This window comes from Echinops telfairi, unplaced genomic scaffold (assembly GCF_000313985.2).
Source record: "Echinops telfairi isolate 266 unplaced genomic scaffold, ASM31398v2 ScPeMD7_22;HRSCAF=79, whole genome shotgun sequence".
Lineage (NCBI taxonomy): Eukaryota > Metazoa > Chordata > Mammalia > Afrosoricida > Tenrecidae > Echinops > Echinops telfairi.
The window spans coordinates 678,816-695,469 of NW_022103919.1; the positions used below are offsets into that span (position 1 = coordinate 678,816).

At 39.2% G+C, this 16,654-nt stretch overlaps 1 protein-coding gene across 1 annotated transcript in view; it reads left to right on the forward strand.

The window, feature by feature from the left end:
- The window catches only part of PBX3 (PBX homeobox 3), a 276,728-nt gene that overhangs the window by 246,442 nt on the left and 13,632 nt on the right, over window positions 1–16,654 (forward strand). The window contains exon 8 of the mRNA XM_004713306.3: window positions 719–854. Coding sequence (XP_004713363.2) covers window positions 719–854 — 136 coding nt within the window. The remainder of the gene's footprint in view (window positions 1–718; window positions 855–16,654) is intronic.

The following is a 16,654-nucleotide window of genomic DNA, read 5'->3' on the forward strand; positions in this document are numbered from 1 at the left end:
TAGCTTCCCATTGCACTTCCTTTCAGACTCATCTCACACATTCTTTGGTTTTTATGATATGCCAGCTTCCTCTTTCCAAGCTCCTTCCAGTTTCAGGACTATCTGCTCTGCCTCTTCCCTTCAAACTTTTATCTTACTAATACCTGCACAATCTCCAATGCTTAGATTAAATGCCAATTCTTCAAGGAAACCTTTCCTGACTCCATAGTCTTTGTGAGGTTTTCTTCATGTAGGCTCTCATTTTGCTGTGTTTTTTTCCTTCATGGAACTTTTAAGTTACCATGATTTTTAATTCTTTATTTCATTGATACTTGTTTAATATCTTTCTTTCTCTCAATTCTCTCCCCTCTCTCGTAGCCCTCCAGTCCCGTGTAAGCTCTCTGGTAGCAGAGACACCTTGCCTGTTTTAATCTCACAGGATCTTCATGAGTGTTTAGAACACAGTAGGTCCTCAATAAATATTTGTTGAATAAATTAAAGAATGAAATTAATTGTTCTCCACATTCTACTATTTGTCTTAGTGATCCTGCATCATAAAATAAGTTGGATGGTGCTTTGGAGGGTGCCAAGAGCATGATTTACAATATCAGAGTGATAAATTAGTCCTGTAGGAATGTCTAAAAATAAAAATCTACTTTTTAATGTGATCTTGATTAATCTGTCCCTCTTTGCTTAGTGCTGATTATAACTGTGATTCTTTTTTCTACTCTTGTCATAGACGGAAAAGGCGTAACTTCAGCAAACAGGCCACAGAAATCTTGAATGAATATTTTTACTCACACCTCAGCAACCCCTACCCCAGTGAAGAAGCCAAAGAGGAGCTGGCCAAGAAATGCAGCATCACAGTGTCACAGGTGAGCGAGGATGCCTGAGTTTGTCTTGTGCCCAGTCAGCACAGCAGCCCGCTTCCTTCCTCAGGGCTTTCTCATCACTTCATAGCCAAGTGGGCTAGCACCAAAGATTGAAAGAAAATTTAAGTATTTCCACATTTTTATGAAAATGTTTAAAATAGTAAGGAACCACGGTAATCATACGTGCCTCCCTCCATGTACTAAATGGGGAGGGCATGAATATGCCATGGGGAGAGACATATTTTCTCCTTAAGTAAGTGATTCTTCAGTAAATAGCTTGTAGTCCTGGTTGCACTGCTTTAGGTGACTGGCATAAGCATCTACGATGGAAAAACTTTGTTGCCAAATAGAAATTTAATGTAACTCATTGGTGAAACCTTTGAGAAATTTGCCAAGCCTCTTCTTGGTAACCATGCTATGTTTGGGTCTCAAGGATTTCTTTGGTTCATTTTCATTTGTTCAGCAGGAGGGTTGACTTCATACCTGTCCCTGATATTTGAAATGTCCATATGTAATAAATTGTGTCCCCTAAAGGTAGTGTCATGTTCTAACAAAAAATAAATGTATTTAAATAGACTTGTATTTGGATTGATGATTAAGATATTTAAATAAACAACAGAAATATTCCATTGACATTAGCTCTAAAATAGAATTTTATTTAAATATGTGTATAATTGTTTATTAATAATTGAATGGCATTTATTTTATGTTTTATTGACATGATTCATGTACCATACAATTCGGTGGTTTAAATATAATTAAAGAATTGTGCAGTGCACCTTCCTGACACCATCGCTGAAGACAAATGTGTGCTTAAGCAAATGTGGTGAAGAAAGCTGATGGTGCCTGGCTGTCGAAAGACATACCATCTGGGGTCTTAAAGGCTTGCAGGTAAACAAGCAGCCATCTAGCTCAGAGGCATCAAAGTCCACATGGAAGAAACACACCCGCCCTTGTGACCACAAGGTGTAGAAGGGACCAGGTATCAGACATGAAAGAACAAAAAATTATATAAGTAGGTGCTATGATGAAGACAAATGTGTGCATAAGCAAAAGTAGTGAAGAAAGCTGATGGTGCCTGGCTATCAAAAGATAAAAGGTCTGGAGTCTTAAAGGCTTGAAGATAAACAAGCGGCCTTCTAGCTCAGAAGCAACAAAGCCTACATGGAAGAAGCACACCAACTGTGTGACCAAGAGGTGTTGAAGGGATCAGGTATCAGGCTTCAAAGAACAAAAAAATCATATCATTGTAAATCAGAGTGAGTGCAGAGTGGAGACCCAAAGCCCATCTGTAGGCAACTGGACACCTCCTTACTGAAGGGTCGCAGGGAGGAGATGAGCCAGTCAGGTTGCAGGGTAGCAACGATGAAACATACAACTTTCCTCTAGTTCTTAAATGCTTCCTCCCCCCCATCATGATTCCAATTCTACCTTACAAATTTGGCTAGACCAGAGGATGTACATTGGTACAGATAGAAACTGGAAACAGGGAATTCAGAATAGATTACCCCTTCAGGACCAGTGAGAGTGGCAATACCCGGAGGGTGGAGGGAAGGTGGGGTAGAAAGGGAGAACTGATCACAAGGATCTACATAACTTCCTCCCTGGGGTATGGACAACAGAAAAGTGGGTGAAGGGAGATGTCGGACAGTATAAAACATGACAAGATAATAATAATTTTTAAAGTATCGGGTTCATGAGGGAAGGGGGAGCAGGAAGGGGCGTGGAATGAGCTGATATCAAGGGCTCAAGTAGAAAGCAAATGTTTTGAGAATGATGATGGCAACAACTGTACAAATGTGCTTGACTCAATGGATGTATGTATGGATTGTGATAAGAGTTGTATGAGCCCCCAATAAAACGATTTTTAAAATATAGTAATAAAAACAACAACCCTAAAAAAAAAAAAAAAGAATTTTGCAGTGAATAGCACTTCTTCTTATAGCATGCAAAAATGATAACTTACTAGGCAGTTGTGGCACTGAAACATAAAGAAAAGCTGATCCTGAACAGATTTCTTTGTTTCCTGGGGTTAACATACCTTAAAAATTCAAAGGAAATACTCTTGCAATGGACCTGAACTCCAAAGTACTACAGAGCACCTTTAGATTTCAATGATGAATCCATAGCAGTATTTTCCGTAATTGTAACTTAAGGATTCGAATATGAGTTTAATATCCTTTCTGGCTCCTATTCCAGCATTGTTTTCCACAGAACCTGTAGAGCAACCATAGAGCTATAATTAAGATTTCATTTAAGTTTTGTTGTCATTCTCTTGTGAAATGGTAGTATATCTTGATTCCTTTTGCTTGGTTTGAAATGGAGTATAATTGATTTGGGTTTCCATTTGTAATGACGTATGTGAAATATTCCTAGCTGGATTATATAGTACTTTCTGCCAGTTGAAATACTGAAGAACAGTATAACATGTTGAGACAGAAAGTAAAGATGAAATTTAAAAGTATATTCATTTCAAGAGGGTGTAGATTTTTTCCTGAACTTTAATGAAAGAGTTGGGCCACTTTGAGTCCTAGCTGATAGCAGCAAGGCTGACTTCTTGGCTCTAACAAAGGTTCTCTGAATTCAAATGTTTGCTGATCCAACTTAAAAATAGGGAGTTTCCTGGCTTTTGCATATTTGGATAAAAGATCTGCTTTTCAGGTCTTTTGGGTGAATGTGGGGAAATCAAAAAAGTATTGTTAAGGGGTTTCCATGTGTATATATGCAGGTTTATTCCAAACAAAACATGTTTAAACATGTTTCTGTGGTCGGTGTATGGCTGCATACAAGTTTTCTCTTATTCTCCGGGTACCGTAAAAGGTAGGTACAATCACAACAATGGCTTCTAGTAATGTCCAATCACAAGGGATCTAATAATGTTCCAGTGAAATTCAATACAGGGAGGGCAGCTCAGAAGGTTTATGGTGACTATTTTTTGGGATCCCAAGGGGATCATCATAACAGATTTTTTTTTAAAGGGCACGGGATGATCATAGAAAATTAGAAACTGACTTGTGATAAGGAATTTTCCCATCAAAATAATGCACCTGCTCATTCTTTAAGGGTAACAAGGCCGTCCTATAAAAATTTCATTGGGAAATCTTATCCCGTTCATTCTCCAGCCCTGATCTTAGCCCTTCAGACTTCTTTTTTCCCCACAAAACTCAAAGAACATTTCTTTCTTTCTTTTTATTAATCGTTTTATTAGGGGCTCATACAACTCTTATCACAATCCATACATACATCAATTGTGTAAAGCACATTTGTACATTCATTGCCCTCATCATTCTCAAAACATTTAATCTCCACTTAAGCCCCTGGCATTAGGTCCTCATTTTTTCCCCCTCCCTCCCCGCTCTCCCCTCCCTCATGAGCCCTTGATAATTTATAAATTATTATTTTGTCATATCTTGCCCTGTCCGACGTCTCCCTTCACCCACTTTTCTGTTGTCCGTCCCCCAGGGAGGAAGTGACATTTAGGTCCTTGTAATTGGTTCCCCCTTTCCAACCCACTCTCCCTCTACCCTCCCAGTATCGCCACTTATGCCACTGGTCCTGAAGGGATCATCCGTCCTGGATTCCCTGTGTTTCCAGTTCCTATCTGTACCAGTGTACATCCTCTGGTCTAGCCAGACTTGCAAGGTAGAATTCAGATCATGATAGTGGAGGGTGGGGAGGAAGCATTTAGGAACTAGAGGAAAGTTGTATTTTTCATCGTTGCTACATCACTCCCTGGCTGGCTCATCTCCTCCCTGAGACCCTTATGTAAGGGGATCTCCAGTGGCCTACAAATGGGCTTTGGGTCTCCACTCCGCACTCCCCGCCTCATTCACTATGGTAAGATTTTTTTGTTCTGATGATCTCTTCGACACCTTGTGATCGCACAGTCTGGTGTGCTTCTTCCATTGTGGGCTTTGTTGCTTCTGAGCTAGATGGCCGCTTCTTTATCTTCAAGCCTTTAAGACCCCAGACACTATACCTTTTGATAGCCGGGCACCATCAGCTTTCTTCACCACATTTGTTTATTCACCCGCTTTATCTTCAGTGGTTGTGTTGGGAAGGTGAGCATCATAGAATGCCAATTTAATAGAAGAAAGTAGGCTTGCATTAAGGGAGTACTTGAGTGGAGGCCCAATGTCCTTCTGCTACCTTAATACTAAACCTATAAATATATGCACATAGATCTATTTCCCCGTCCTCATATAAAAATATATTTGCATATGTACACCTCTTTATCTAGACCTCTATAAATGCCCTTTGCCTCCCAGCTCTTTCCTCTATTTCCCTTGACTTTCCTCCTGTCCCACTATCATGCTCAGTCCCCACCAGGGTTTCAGCAATTCCTCTTTCTTACATGACCCTTGATCATGCCCTATTAGGCCCCACACCCACCTCACCACCAATTTGGATTGCTTGTTGTTCCCTTGTCCCTGGGTTTGTCAAAGAACATTTCAAAGGAACACGACTTGGGTCCCTTGAGGATTCCCAAGCTGCCATTTTGATGCAGTGCAAATCAAAGAGCTCAGACTTGTTCAGGGAGAGGTTAGGGAGATGGTAACCCTGTCTTTAGAAGTGTATAGGCCAAGATGGAGATATATCGTGAAGCAGTAGCTTAAAATTTGATATTTTTGTATAACACCTTGATGACCAGTCATGACTACTCAGGTTTTCATGCCCTGATGTTGCTGGCTGGTCACAAGTAGCATGTGTTTTCACTTAATATTAGTTTATACGGTTTGTAAACCTGAAAGCAGTATGAATCTCTGTAGGCGCCAGGATAGTTTGGGCTTGAAATAGCTGGTCAGAAAAAAATTTTAAATAAATGTTTTCATCATTTGCCTGCAGGAATTTTGTATTTACCCTCCTATATCTCGGAGTGATATTGCTGGGTCATTATGGTAGTTCTTTGTTCAACTTTTCACATATAAACAGCTGAGGACATTATAGAGGGGCAACGAAAAAGAGGAAGACTCTTGGTGAGATAGATTGCCACAGTGGCTGCAAAAGTGGGCTCAGTTATAGAAACGATTGTGAGGCTAGCACAGGACTGAGCAGTATTTTGTTCTGTTGTACATAGGGCCTCTATTGGTCAGACCAGACTTGATGGCACCTTATAACAACATACTCGCCCTACATTATTTATGATAAAATGTTATAAATATACATGTCTTTAACATAGAATTTTAATGCTGACACCAGAATTTGAAAACGTGTTAACAATCTCAAGTTTCTTAGGGCTTGACTTGACTGAGTAACCTGGAGTGGCTTTCTGTTTAACACTCTTTAAAGATTCACAAAAGAAACTGTTTCAAATGCCATAGACACTGTGAATTATACTTGGATTGTCCCACATTCTTGTTTAGTGGAGCCGATTGATATGAATATGTTTTTACTTTTTCGAATAGGAGCCCTGGTGGCATAGTGGTTACAAGTTGGGTTGCTAAGTGCCAGGTCCACCCGCCTCTCAGGAGAAAGGCGGGCTTTCGACTCCTGGAATGAGTTACAGTCTCAGAAACTCAACAGAGCAATTCAACCTTGTTCTATAGTTATCAACTCACTAGCAGTGAGTTTGTTTTTTGTGTGTTTACTTTTTGGAATAGAACTAACTTGCATTTTTTATTTTTAACCAAATCACACAAAATAAGTCATTTTTCTACTGATTACAATTTTGAATTTAAGTAAGTCTGGCTCCACTTTCTTTGCTAGGAGTTTTTAGAATTAGAATGTCAGCATATTCTTCATTGCTACAGTAATTGAAATATACTGTAAATAAACAATTGGGTTTTTTTTAACAGATGAGAACCATAAATGGTAGTGATTAAATGACAGCATTAAGATTACTTCATCCTAGATTTTAGAGCTATTAAGTCAGGATACAAGATCAGCTTTTATTTAACATTTATAGCAATCCAATGTAAAAACATTAATATCTAACCCTTACAAGCAAGGCATCTGAAGTTCAGAGAACTGAAGCGATTTGTTCCCTGTCACAAGTCTTGGTGAGAAGGAAAGTTGGCAGTTCTTAAATGGAGATTCGTGATGAAAGGAGAAACTGGATTTTACTTTTTCCCACTAGAGGCAATGTGCTACATCCGTCTGCCAGGCTCAGGATGCAACGCCCTGGTTTGAGGTCGGCCGGGGTTGCACCATCAAGGAGGCAGCGTTTTCTCCTGAAGCTATTATGGAGACGCCAGGCTAGTCAGTAGTCTGAGATCTCCTCACTCATTAAGTCATTTAGTCCAAAGCAACGGATATTTACTAAGCTAATTAAAATTTGTAAGTAAGGTTACCTTATTTTTAAAAATCTGTGGAAGTATGAAGTCTACTAAAATAAAAATTAGAACAGAAAAAAAGACGACTATCAGATTACAGTCTCTTAGCTATCTATGGAGGCCTTTTTGGTTATATTGGCAGTAGAGAGGAAGGAAAGTGGATTTCTACTGCAAGTATGCAATTGATGGCTTGGAGACAAGTTGAGGACAGCAGCAGCTATTTTGTTAAAAGCCACTTTTTTCACATTGCTTGCAAAAAGTCCACAGACACTCTTGTAGTAGAGATGGGATGTCGTTAAACAGCTTGCAAAAGAACAAAGGAACAGGTTGTAAATAGATGGAACCTTTGAGGATGCTATAATACCATAGTATTATAGGATGCTATCATAGTATTATATTAATTATATATTATAGGATGCTGTAGTACCATAGTAATATAGATAAGGTAGATCCACAGGATTTTTTTTTAACCACAGGATTTAAAGAAAACAGATGCTTCAATGGATTGTTGTCTTGGTTCTCTAAACAACTGGGCACTATAATTATCATGGCACTTAAAGATTGCTCCATGGATGTCAGAGTTTATTTTCACTATAAAATTGACTTTCAGAGGCAGTCTCTAACAACTGTTTGATGTGATACCCAAACTCAAGCTAGGACTCTTCCTAGCTTAGATTTGGTTTTTGTTTGTTTGAATTTCCCCAGTGGTGTAGCAAATGATGAGTTGGGGCTACTAGCCACGAAGTTAGCAGTTCTAACCCGTCAGCTGGTTGTTGGGAGAAAGATGATGCTTTCCTTTCTCCTAAAGTGTCAGTCTGCTCCCAGGGGCAGTTCTTCCCCACCTTCTGGGGTTGCCATGGGTTGGAACTGACCCTATGGCAGGGAGTTTTGGGAGTTTATACCTAGGAGAAGCTGTTATTAGAACTGTGGTTCCTCCACTTTGTCTTACAGATACCCAGATGATTCTTGTGTACATGTGGTTAAAATGTAGATTATGACTCATTATATCTGTGGTGGAAATGCAAATTTTCACCCAGGGCTGGAAGGAGAATGAAGCCCTGGTTTAATAAGTGACTTTACCAAAAGGGAGAATGATAGGGCTTTCTAGTCCCCTAAACAGTTAATAATAGTCTTAGAAACTCACAAGGCAGTTCTGCCCTGTCCTATAGAGCTGCTATGAGTAAGTGCTGACTCAGTGGAAGGGAACTTGATTTGGGTTTACAATGGGTGGACAGGGTGTAGAGAAACCACAAAAGATAGAGTAGTAATAGGTTCTTTTTCTATCTCTTGGCCTGAAGAGAAGAGTGGTTACAGCATCCAGAGGTAGAAGAGGCTGTGTAACTCAGACCTTAAGAAAAGGCAGCAACACAGCAAGGGAGTTAAAGAAGCAAATAGTTGGTCTTTGCTTTCCGCTGGTCACTTACCAATGCCTTCGACTGGCCAGAAGCCTGGACACATAGGTCAGCTTCCTGGGGTCCAGAGCCATGTGGGATGTGGCTAGGGAGGGATAGACAAGGTAGGCAATATAGTCCAATAGACAAAGACACTGTATCAGAACAGGCTCTTAAACCCAGACCGTCTGGCTGCCTACTTCTGTTGACTCTGATGCTCCTGCCAAGATCTGCCACCAGAGATGCTCCTGGGGGATTTCCTTTTTTCGTCTTTTTTTTTTTTTTTGGCTTCCTGGCTCTTCCGTCAGCTGTGGAGAACGCCTAGCTTTTCTACAGTGATTACAGAATTTGAGAGTTGAAGTTATAAACAAAAGTTAATTTGATCCAGCCAAAGGTGCTTGTCAAGATAGCTGGCTATTTTCCTCATTGACTTAATAGGTACTGAATACTGCCAAGTGCTAGGCACCGTACTTGGCACGGTGACAAACAAAATTGAGCAAGAAATGATTCCTGTTCCTAAGAAATATCACTTTTCTTTGGAGACCACTTTGAGGGAACATAAAGCATACTGTACCTTCATTGACTCTGTCCAGAGATGAGTTAAAAGAGAGCCACTGGCCTGAGTTTACAGGATTTGATATAGGAAAGCCCAGTACCCAGGAGTGGAAGGAGTTAAGAAAGGACTAACTGAGGCACTGTTGAGTGAAAGTATGGCTGCTAACAGCAAGGTTAGTAGTAATTCAAACCCACCTGCTCAGGAGAAAGATGAGGCTCCCATAAAAAGATTTACAGCCTCAGGAACCCTATACAGGGTCAATGTGAATTATAATCCATTCAATGGCAGTGAGTTTGTTTTGATTTGGGGAATCACCATTGGGGTCAGAGGTTAAGGGAGAGAAGTTCTAAAGTAGTATAAATGGCTTCTTTTTCCTGAAATATGAGGGGCTACCCCCCCAAAAAAACTGAATACACACACACACAAGCTATGTATTTAAATTTTTTTTACAAAGCAACCTTATCACCTTCAGTACTCTCCATTGCACTTAATACATTTGTCAAATCTGTGATTCCATTCTTGGGAACATTTTTCAAACTCATCTGTTTGAATGGCTGACAGTACCTCCCTTGTTTTTTGCTTCACCTCTTCTGTGTTGTCAAATCCCTGTCCTTTCATGTCCCTCTTCATTCATGGAAACAAAAAGAAGTCTCAAGGAACAAGGTCAGAGGAGTAAAAAACCTGATACATTGAGATGGCTGCATGAGCAGGTGCATTGTTGTGACACAACCAGTTCCCCATCTGCCACAATTCAGGCCTTTTTGGGTCACACACTATTATGCAATCTTTTCAGAACCTCTTAATTTGAAAGCTGATTAACAGTCTGACCTGGTGGAACGCACTACAAATGCACTAAAAGTCGACATTTTTGTCTGTTTGAGAGGTTGATGAATGTCCAGAAAGAGGTTTGTCATTAATCGAAATTTCACTTTTTTTGAAATGAGAAAACCATTCCGTACACTTGAGTTTTTCCCATAGCACTGTCCTTGTTAGCTGTGTTCAACGTCACAACAGTTTCTGCAGCATTTTTCCCCAAGCAGGAAACAAAATTTCACAACTGCACTCTCTTCTTTTAAATTGGCCTTCACAAAAAATGAGGTTGGAGCGAAACTACTTTTATGAAAAAATTCACTGTGAGCAGAGAGAACCTTACCAAGAGACGCCACTGGATGCACTAACTCAGTGTGAGTTGCTTGATGCTCGCCCAGTGGGGGGGAAATGCATAGTATGAAAGCTCCCCCTAGCAGAGCTTTTTTCTGTTTGTTGAGGGAGGTATCCCCATCTGTAGTTAGACCTTCGCCCTGTGTGTATACCAGATTATTTACCAAAACTTAGTTTAGTTACTTGTGTATCATCTCTGCTATCCCTTCACATCACTTTTTTTTTTTTTTAAAGAAATTGGGGCTTTAATCTCATGACTACACTTAATATAGCAAGGTACAAAAGGGTCACTCAGATCCTGTTCTACTAATATTAAGCGATGATGTGACCTTGAGCAAATTATTTTACCAGAATTTCCATTTCTTAATATATATATATAAAATACATGCAATGGTAGTTTCTTCAAGGTTTTGAGGAGTAAAAGTGTGTGTGTGTGTGTGTGTGTGTGTGTGTGTGTGTGTGTGTGTGTGACCTAGTATTACATTGGGCACATAATGAATGTTCAATAAATTTTAGTTTGTCATCCATTCATCCAATGTTTTCTTGCTGGATATGTTTTGTATACAGGTCCTTGTAAAGGATCCCAAAAGGCAGAACAGAGACCCTGGCCTCTGGCAAACTAGATTTTCAGATTCCTTAGACGTGAGACCCTGGGCTAACTTAGTCAGTCACTGAATAGATCTACTGCTTAATGGGTGCTTCTCTCCAAAATACTCATGTTTCCTTTTTTAGTGAGAGTGTGTGTGTTGAAAGGGTGCATACCTTTTGAGGGTAGATGCTCCCACTTAAATTCAGTAGTATTTTCACATTCATTTTTAAAAAAAACAAGATTTAGAGTTACATGCAACTTCTCAGGGGAAAAAGAGTCTGGTCCAAGATTGTTTAGGGAGCAGCTGAGTTTTCATTCTAGGGTGCTGATTTATTGCCTGGGAGGTTGCTTTACGTAATCACAGGGCAACTATGGGAGTCAGCTTGCCAGTTGTGATGTCAGGCTTTAGAAATCTATCAAAGAGGCTTTCCATCAAACTTGTGAAAGGAAATTATTAACACAGTTTTGCGTTTTTGGGTAAGAAGTGATTTTGAAAGAAAACAGTATTTGCCGTATATACTCAAGTATAAGCTGACCCGAATATCAGTCAAGACACCTAATTTTACTACAAAAACGGCATTTAAAATTGTGCCAAAAAATCTCGGCTTATGCACGAGTATATACGATAACTGAATGCATTGCCTGTACCAATTTAGGACTTCTCCCTCTTACTACAGTGTTTCAGGGAGATGAAAGGTGTCATTTGTTTTTTATATACTGTGGCCTCAAGGCTGACATTTTATATACTTTTGCAGATGAGCCTCTTTATGAATGTCACAAGCAGAGTTATCAGTCTATCTTATGCAAAGAGTAGAAAGGGAACCACCAAACTGAGAATGTCAGCTGATTGTGGCAATCACATCTTCAAATTAAAAACAAAATGAACAAAACAAGATAAAACTACTTGGCAAGTGAATCTGTTTTAAATCTTTCGAATACTATGGAAATAGAAATTCAGTTTGTTCAGTTCTTCTATTGGAAATGGGTTGTGTTCCAAAAGTTGGTTTTCAGGTCAGTTGTTAGAAATTTAGAACATACTTTCCAAAAAGATAAAGGGAAAAAGTGGTTTGGATTCTTGGACCAGCCTACATTTAAACCATAACAAGGCTGAAATATTTGGCACTGACACACGATAGAAAACATATGTGGTAGCCCTAGCCATTTAAGAAAATGGAAAAGAAATAGAATTGAATAAAGAATAAGGTGGTTTTTTTTTTATTAAGAGAATTAAGGAAAAACAAATGGTAGAAAAGGCATAGAAAAGACTGTGACCTTAGCCAAGTGACAGAAAAACTTACTTCAGTCTTTGCAGCTGTAAAACTGGGTTGTTAAGAGGATCATACAAGACAATCCAAATAAAATGCTTTATACAAAGTCTGGCTCTCGATAAGCTCATCATAAATGGCCAGTATGATAAATATAAGCGCAACTGGGATCCAAGCCCCAGTTTTCTGCAAGTTTTAGAGCCAAGTGTCTGGAGGTGTTGGGGCCAGAGTGGAAGCAGGCGAGGCACAGGCAGTGCTGTCAATTCTTTGTGCAGAGGTGTTGCTTAGCAAGTGTGTGGCAGACAGGAGCTCTCTTCCGGATGTTGCTCTTCTCTGATAGGAAAGTTATTATACTCAGGTGTGTGTGTGGGAGCAGCCACATTCCCTTTCTCTCACCACTGCCTACTCCTCATTGCCGGTATCTTGGCAACCCTGAGAACAGTGCTGACATCCCTGTGAAAAGGGTACCCTCCTTAGCACTGAAGGTAGGAGGTATGGCCTGTACACCACGGACCTTTAGAAGCCATTGTTGTTGCTGGTGTAACTTGCTCATTTTAAGAGCAGGAAACACTGACATCTATTGGGTTCCTAATACATTCCAATCATCGTCCTAAATGTTTCACATGTATGTTCATAACAGCCCTGTGAGACTAGACACCATTAGCTCATACTGCCTAGGAGGAAAGGGGGAACTTAGGTAATGTGACTTGCTTAAGGTAACACAGCTAAGAAACTTCAGAGGTGGGGTTCCTACACAGTTTGTTCGCTCTCACCCCCCTGCTCTGGCTGTCCTCTGGTTCTCGGGGGAATACATACAATGTGGTAATCCAAGTTGTGTGCAGCCTTTAGGTCTGTATGTAAATATTACCGAATGCTTGGGAGAAACTTAGACATCAATAGCACCGTTCATTTAAAAAATTGAACAGTTGACTTCATTTTTCATTTCAGTTTGAATCACATAATTGGGATAAAAACATGTTGATTAGGAAGAAATTATTTATTAGAGGTACAATGTTTACCGTGTAAACATGATGCAGATTCCACTCACAGTGTAGCATTTTACCATGTCATAATCTCTTACATTTAATTAGGCACAGTACATAAAGTAGGCATCACAAGTAAACATGGAGAGAAACACAATGGCAAATTTTTCTTTTCTTTCTTTTCTTTAATTGTTTTCATTGGAGGTTAATGGCGAATTTGTCTAAGGTTTGTGCTTCATAAATTTTGTTTGCTAATTTCAATAATGACGTTTTAGTGTCAGCTGCTTTTTCAAACAAGTGCTGGCTGCTCTCTCGGATACAGTTTATGCAAGGAAGCAAAACTAAAGATGGACTATAAAGCTCTGCAATTCTGTCTCTTGAAGGTTACGTCTCTAAGTAATCATTTTTCTTTTATTTACCATTATTATTGGAATAAAATATGATAGAGTTTGAAACATAGGATACAATTAAAGTGAGTTGATTTAGTGATTTTCAGTATTGGGAGAGACATAGATGGTTTGCCTCTTTGGTTTTGGAGATGGAGTTTTCCTTAATACTGCAGAGCAGTTTCGGATAGTATTATAATGGCTTGAGATTTACAACATGTCTGATTTTAAATATTTTACAAATTCTACAATTGGCTAGTCATTTCTTCCAGCATATAGAACAGGGATGGGATTATTCACTCCTGTGGCTCCATGGGCCAGCACAAGGTCACTTGTAAAGATTGCTCACAGACTTCTAAATGACTTTCTGAAAGATTTTTTAAAATTAAAAGTATAATCTTCTAATAAATATCTAATACTTGTTTAACTTAGGAAAATACTTGAAAACATACAGGAAAATATAGAAACAGCAATTACTTATAAACTCACCCTTAAAGATAATTGCGTCCTACCTTATGCATGTATGTGAGCACCTATGTATGTCTGTTTAGATATTTTTAAATTTTTAAAAAGTCTCATGCTGCAAAGAAAGAAAAAGGTACTCTTTCTTCTTCCTTAAAATATATTGAGAATATTTCTCCCATGTCAATACATTTTCTTCCTCAACGTGATTTTTAATCAGTGATAATATTCTATCATATGGATATGCTATTAATCCCCTTTTCGGGGAAAGCTATTATAATTAGGATTGTAGTTTTTTTGTTGTGGTTTACATTTAATTAGGCACAGTACATAAAGTAGGCATCACAAGTAAACATGGAGAGAAACACAATGGCAGAAAAACATGTGGTTTTTTTGTTGTTTAATTTCATGCTGCATGCAACGAAAGGAAAAGGCACTCTTCCTCTTTGCAACATATTATGCATATTTATGAGTGTATAATTAGTATTGTGCATGTGTCCCTAAATATTTCCTTAAGATAACTTTTTACTAATATTAGCGTACTAATGCTGGTTTATTCTCGAGAAAAGCTATACTAAATAATATGTAAAATGAGACTGTCTCCCTAGGTTTATTTCTATCATTAAAATGTGCTTGATTTCCTGAAGTTGACAAATTTGTTTTTCGTCTTGACCAAAAGCTATTTGTGACGACACATGGGGAGGGATTACCCAAGTGGCCTGCATTTTTACCGCTGATAGTTCTCCTAGGCATAGACCTGCAGTGAGGTTTCCATCATAACCCCCTTCAGAGAAGTTCAAATGGCCCTCACCGACTCATCTGACCACTTAGGGCAACAGTCTTCAAACCAGGGAACACATACTCTACAACAGTATACCTGAAGAATTTTGAAAGGGTACTTCAACGGGTTGATGTTAAGGTTTTCAACACCCAGATTCCCTTATCTGTGTGTACACACCTCCCAGAAGTAGATGTCCCTCTCTGGGAAAGCTGTTGTGGCACAAGCATCATGAAGGTTGTTTGTTCCCTCCTCCCTTTTGTCCCTTCTTTTGAAAGAACTAAGTGCTCCCACTTTATGGTTCAAGGCCCCAAAGTGTGAGAATCCCTCAAGTGCCCAACAAGGGATAATGTGACATACCAGTGAGAATAGCCTTCTCAGTCAGCACTTGGTAACCTTCCACCCATCTAATTAAGAAAGGCCTGTCTGATAAAACCATACTTTTTATAGCCCATATATATTTATCAGAGTCAGCATTTGTATTGCTTTGATCAATTTTGGACAAACTGTAATATAGCTTAATCCACAAAGAAATACTAAACATGTAGAGCCTTATCATTACAGGAAATAAAAACAATTTTAAAATTTGTCTCATACTGTCCTTGTAGTTCATAGAAGTATATTGTATTAGGATAATATGGGAGGGGAATAAAATGGAAAATACTCTTTTAAGAACCTCCCCCCCCAAAAAAAGAGAGAGTGAGACAAGCCAGTCAGAGTGCAGCATAGCACCGATGAAACACACAACTTTCCTCTAGTTCTTTAATGCTTCCTACCCCCACTCTCATGACCTCAATTCTACCTTACAAATCTGGGTAAACCAGAGCATGTACACTGGTACAGATATAGAGCTTGCAACACAGGAATCCAGGACAGATAAACCCCTCAGGACCAACCAGGGCCTAAGGGTAAAGTTGAGGGAGAAAAGGGGAGCTTACACAGTAATCAACATAAAATCCCCTCACAGGCAGACTGACAACAGAAAAGTGGGTGAAGGGAGACAGCTGTTGGTATAAGAGATGGAGATTGGGGAAGGTTTTTTAATTTGTCAAGGGTTCATGCGGGAAGGAGGGTGGGGGAGTGGGGAAGGAGGAGCTGAGGCCAAGGGCTCAAGTAGAACAAAATGTTTTCAAAATGATGATGGCAACAGATGTACAAATGTGCTTGACACAATGGATGTATGTATGTATTGTGATAAGAGCTGTATGAGCCTCCAATAAAATGATTCTTTTAATTAGTTTTGCTACAATTTTTTTCAAAGTACCCCCCTCCCCCCAAAAAAAGGAGAGTAAAATTTCAGGCTGGTGAAGAAGAGGATGTTGATGTATCTTTAAAATGCATCATATCAAATTGCTATTCTACTTATATTCAGTTGGAGACACTTTAAAGAATAGCGTGCTAGGTTTATTTTTAAATGTCAACATTTATGACATACTAAAATAACATTGTTTACAATTATATAGACATATAATGAAAAATTGCAAATGCCAACCTAAAAATGTACAAGTGAGAAAAAATAGTGAGGGTACATGATTTTTCAAAATTACTTTAGGGAGTATGCCAGAAAAATTGCATGCAGACCACCCATACACAAGAGCTGGCCACAGGCGACATCACTAGAGTACAGCTCTCCCTGTGCTTTCTCGAATCCTAGGCTTGGTCCTTGCCCCTGAGCTGTGGATAGTGAGATAGCACCATTCTTCTCTTTAGTAGTGCCCACATCTGACTTCTCTACCTTCACAACAGAAAATGGGTGAAGGAAGACCGTCGGACAGTGTAAGATATGACAAAATAATAATAATTTATAAATTATCAAGGGTTTGTGAGGGAGGGGAAAAATGAGGAGCTAATACCAAGGGCTTAAGTAGAAAGCAAATGTTTTGAGAATGATGATGGCAACAAATGTACAAATGTGCTTGACACAATGGATGTATGTATGGATTGTGATAAGAGTTGTACG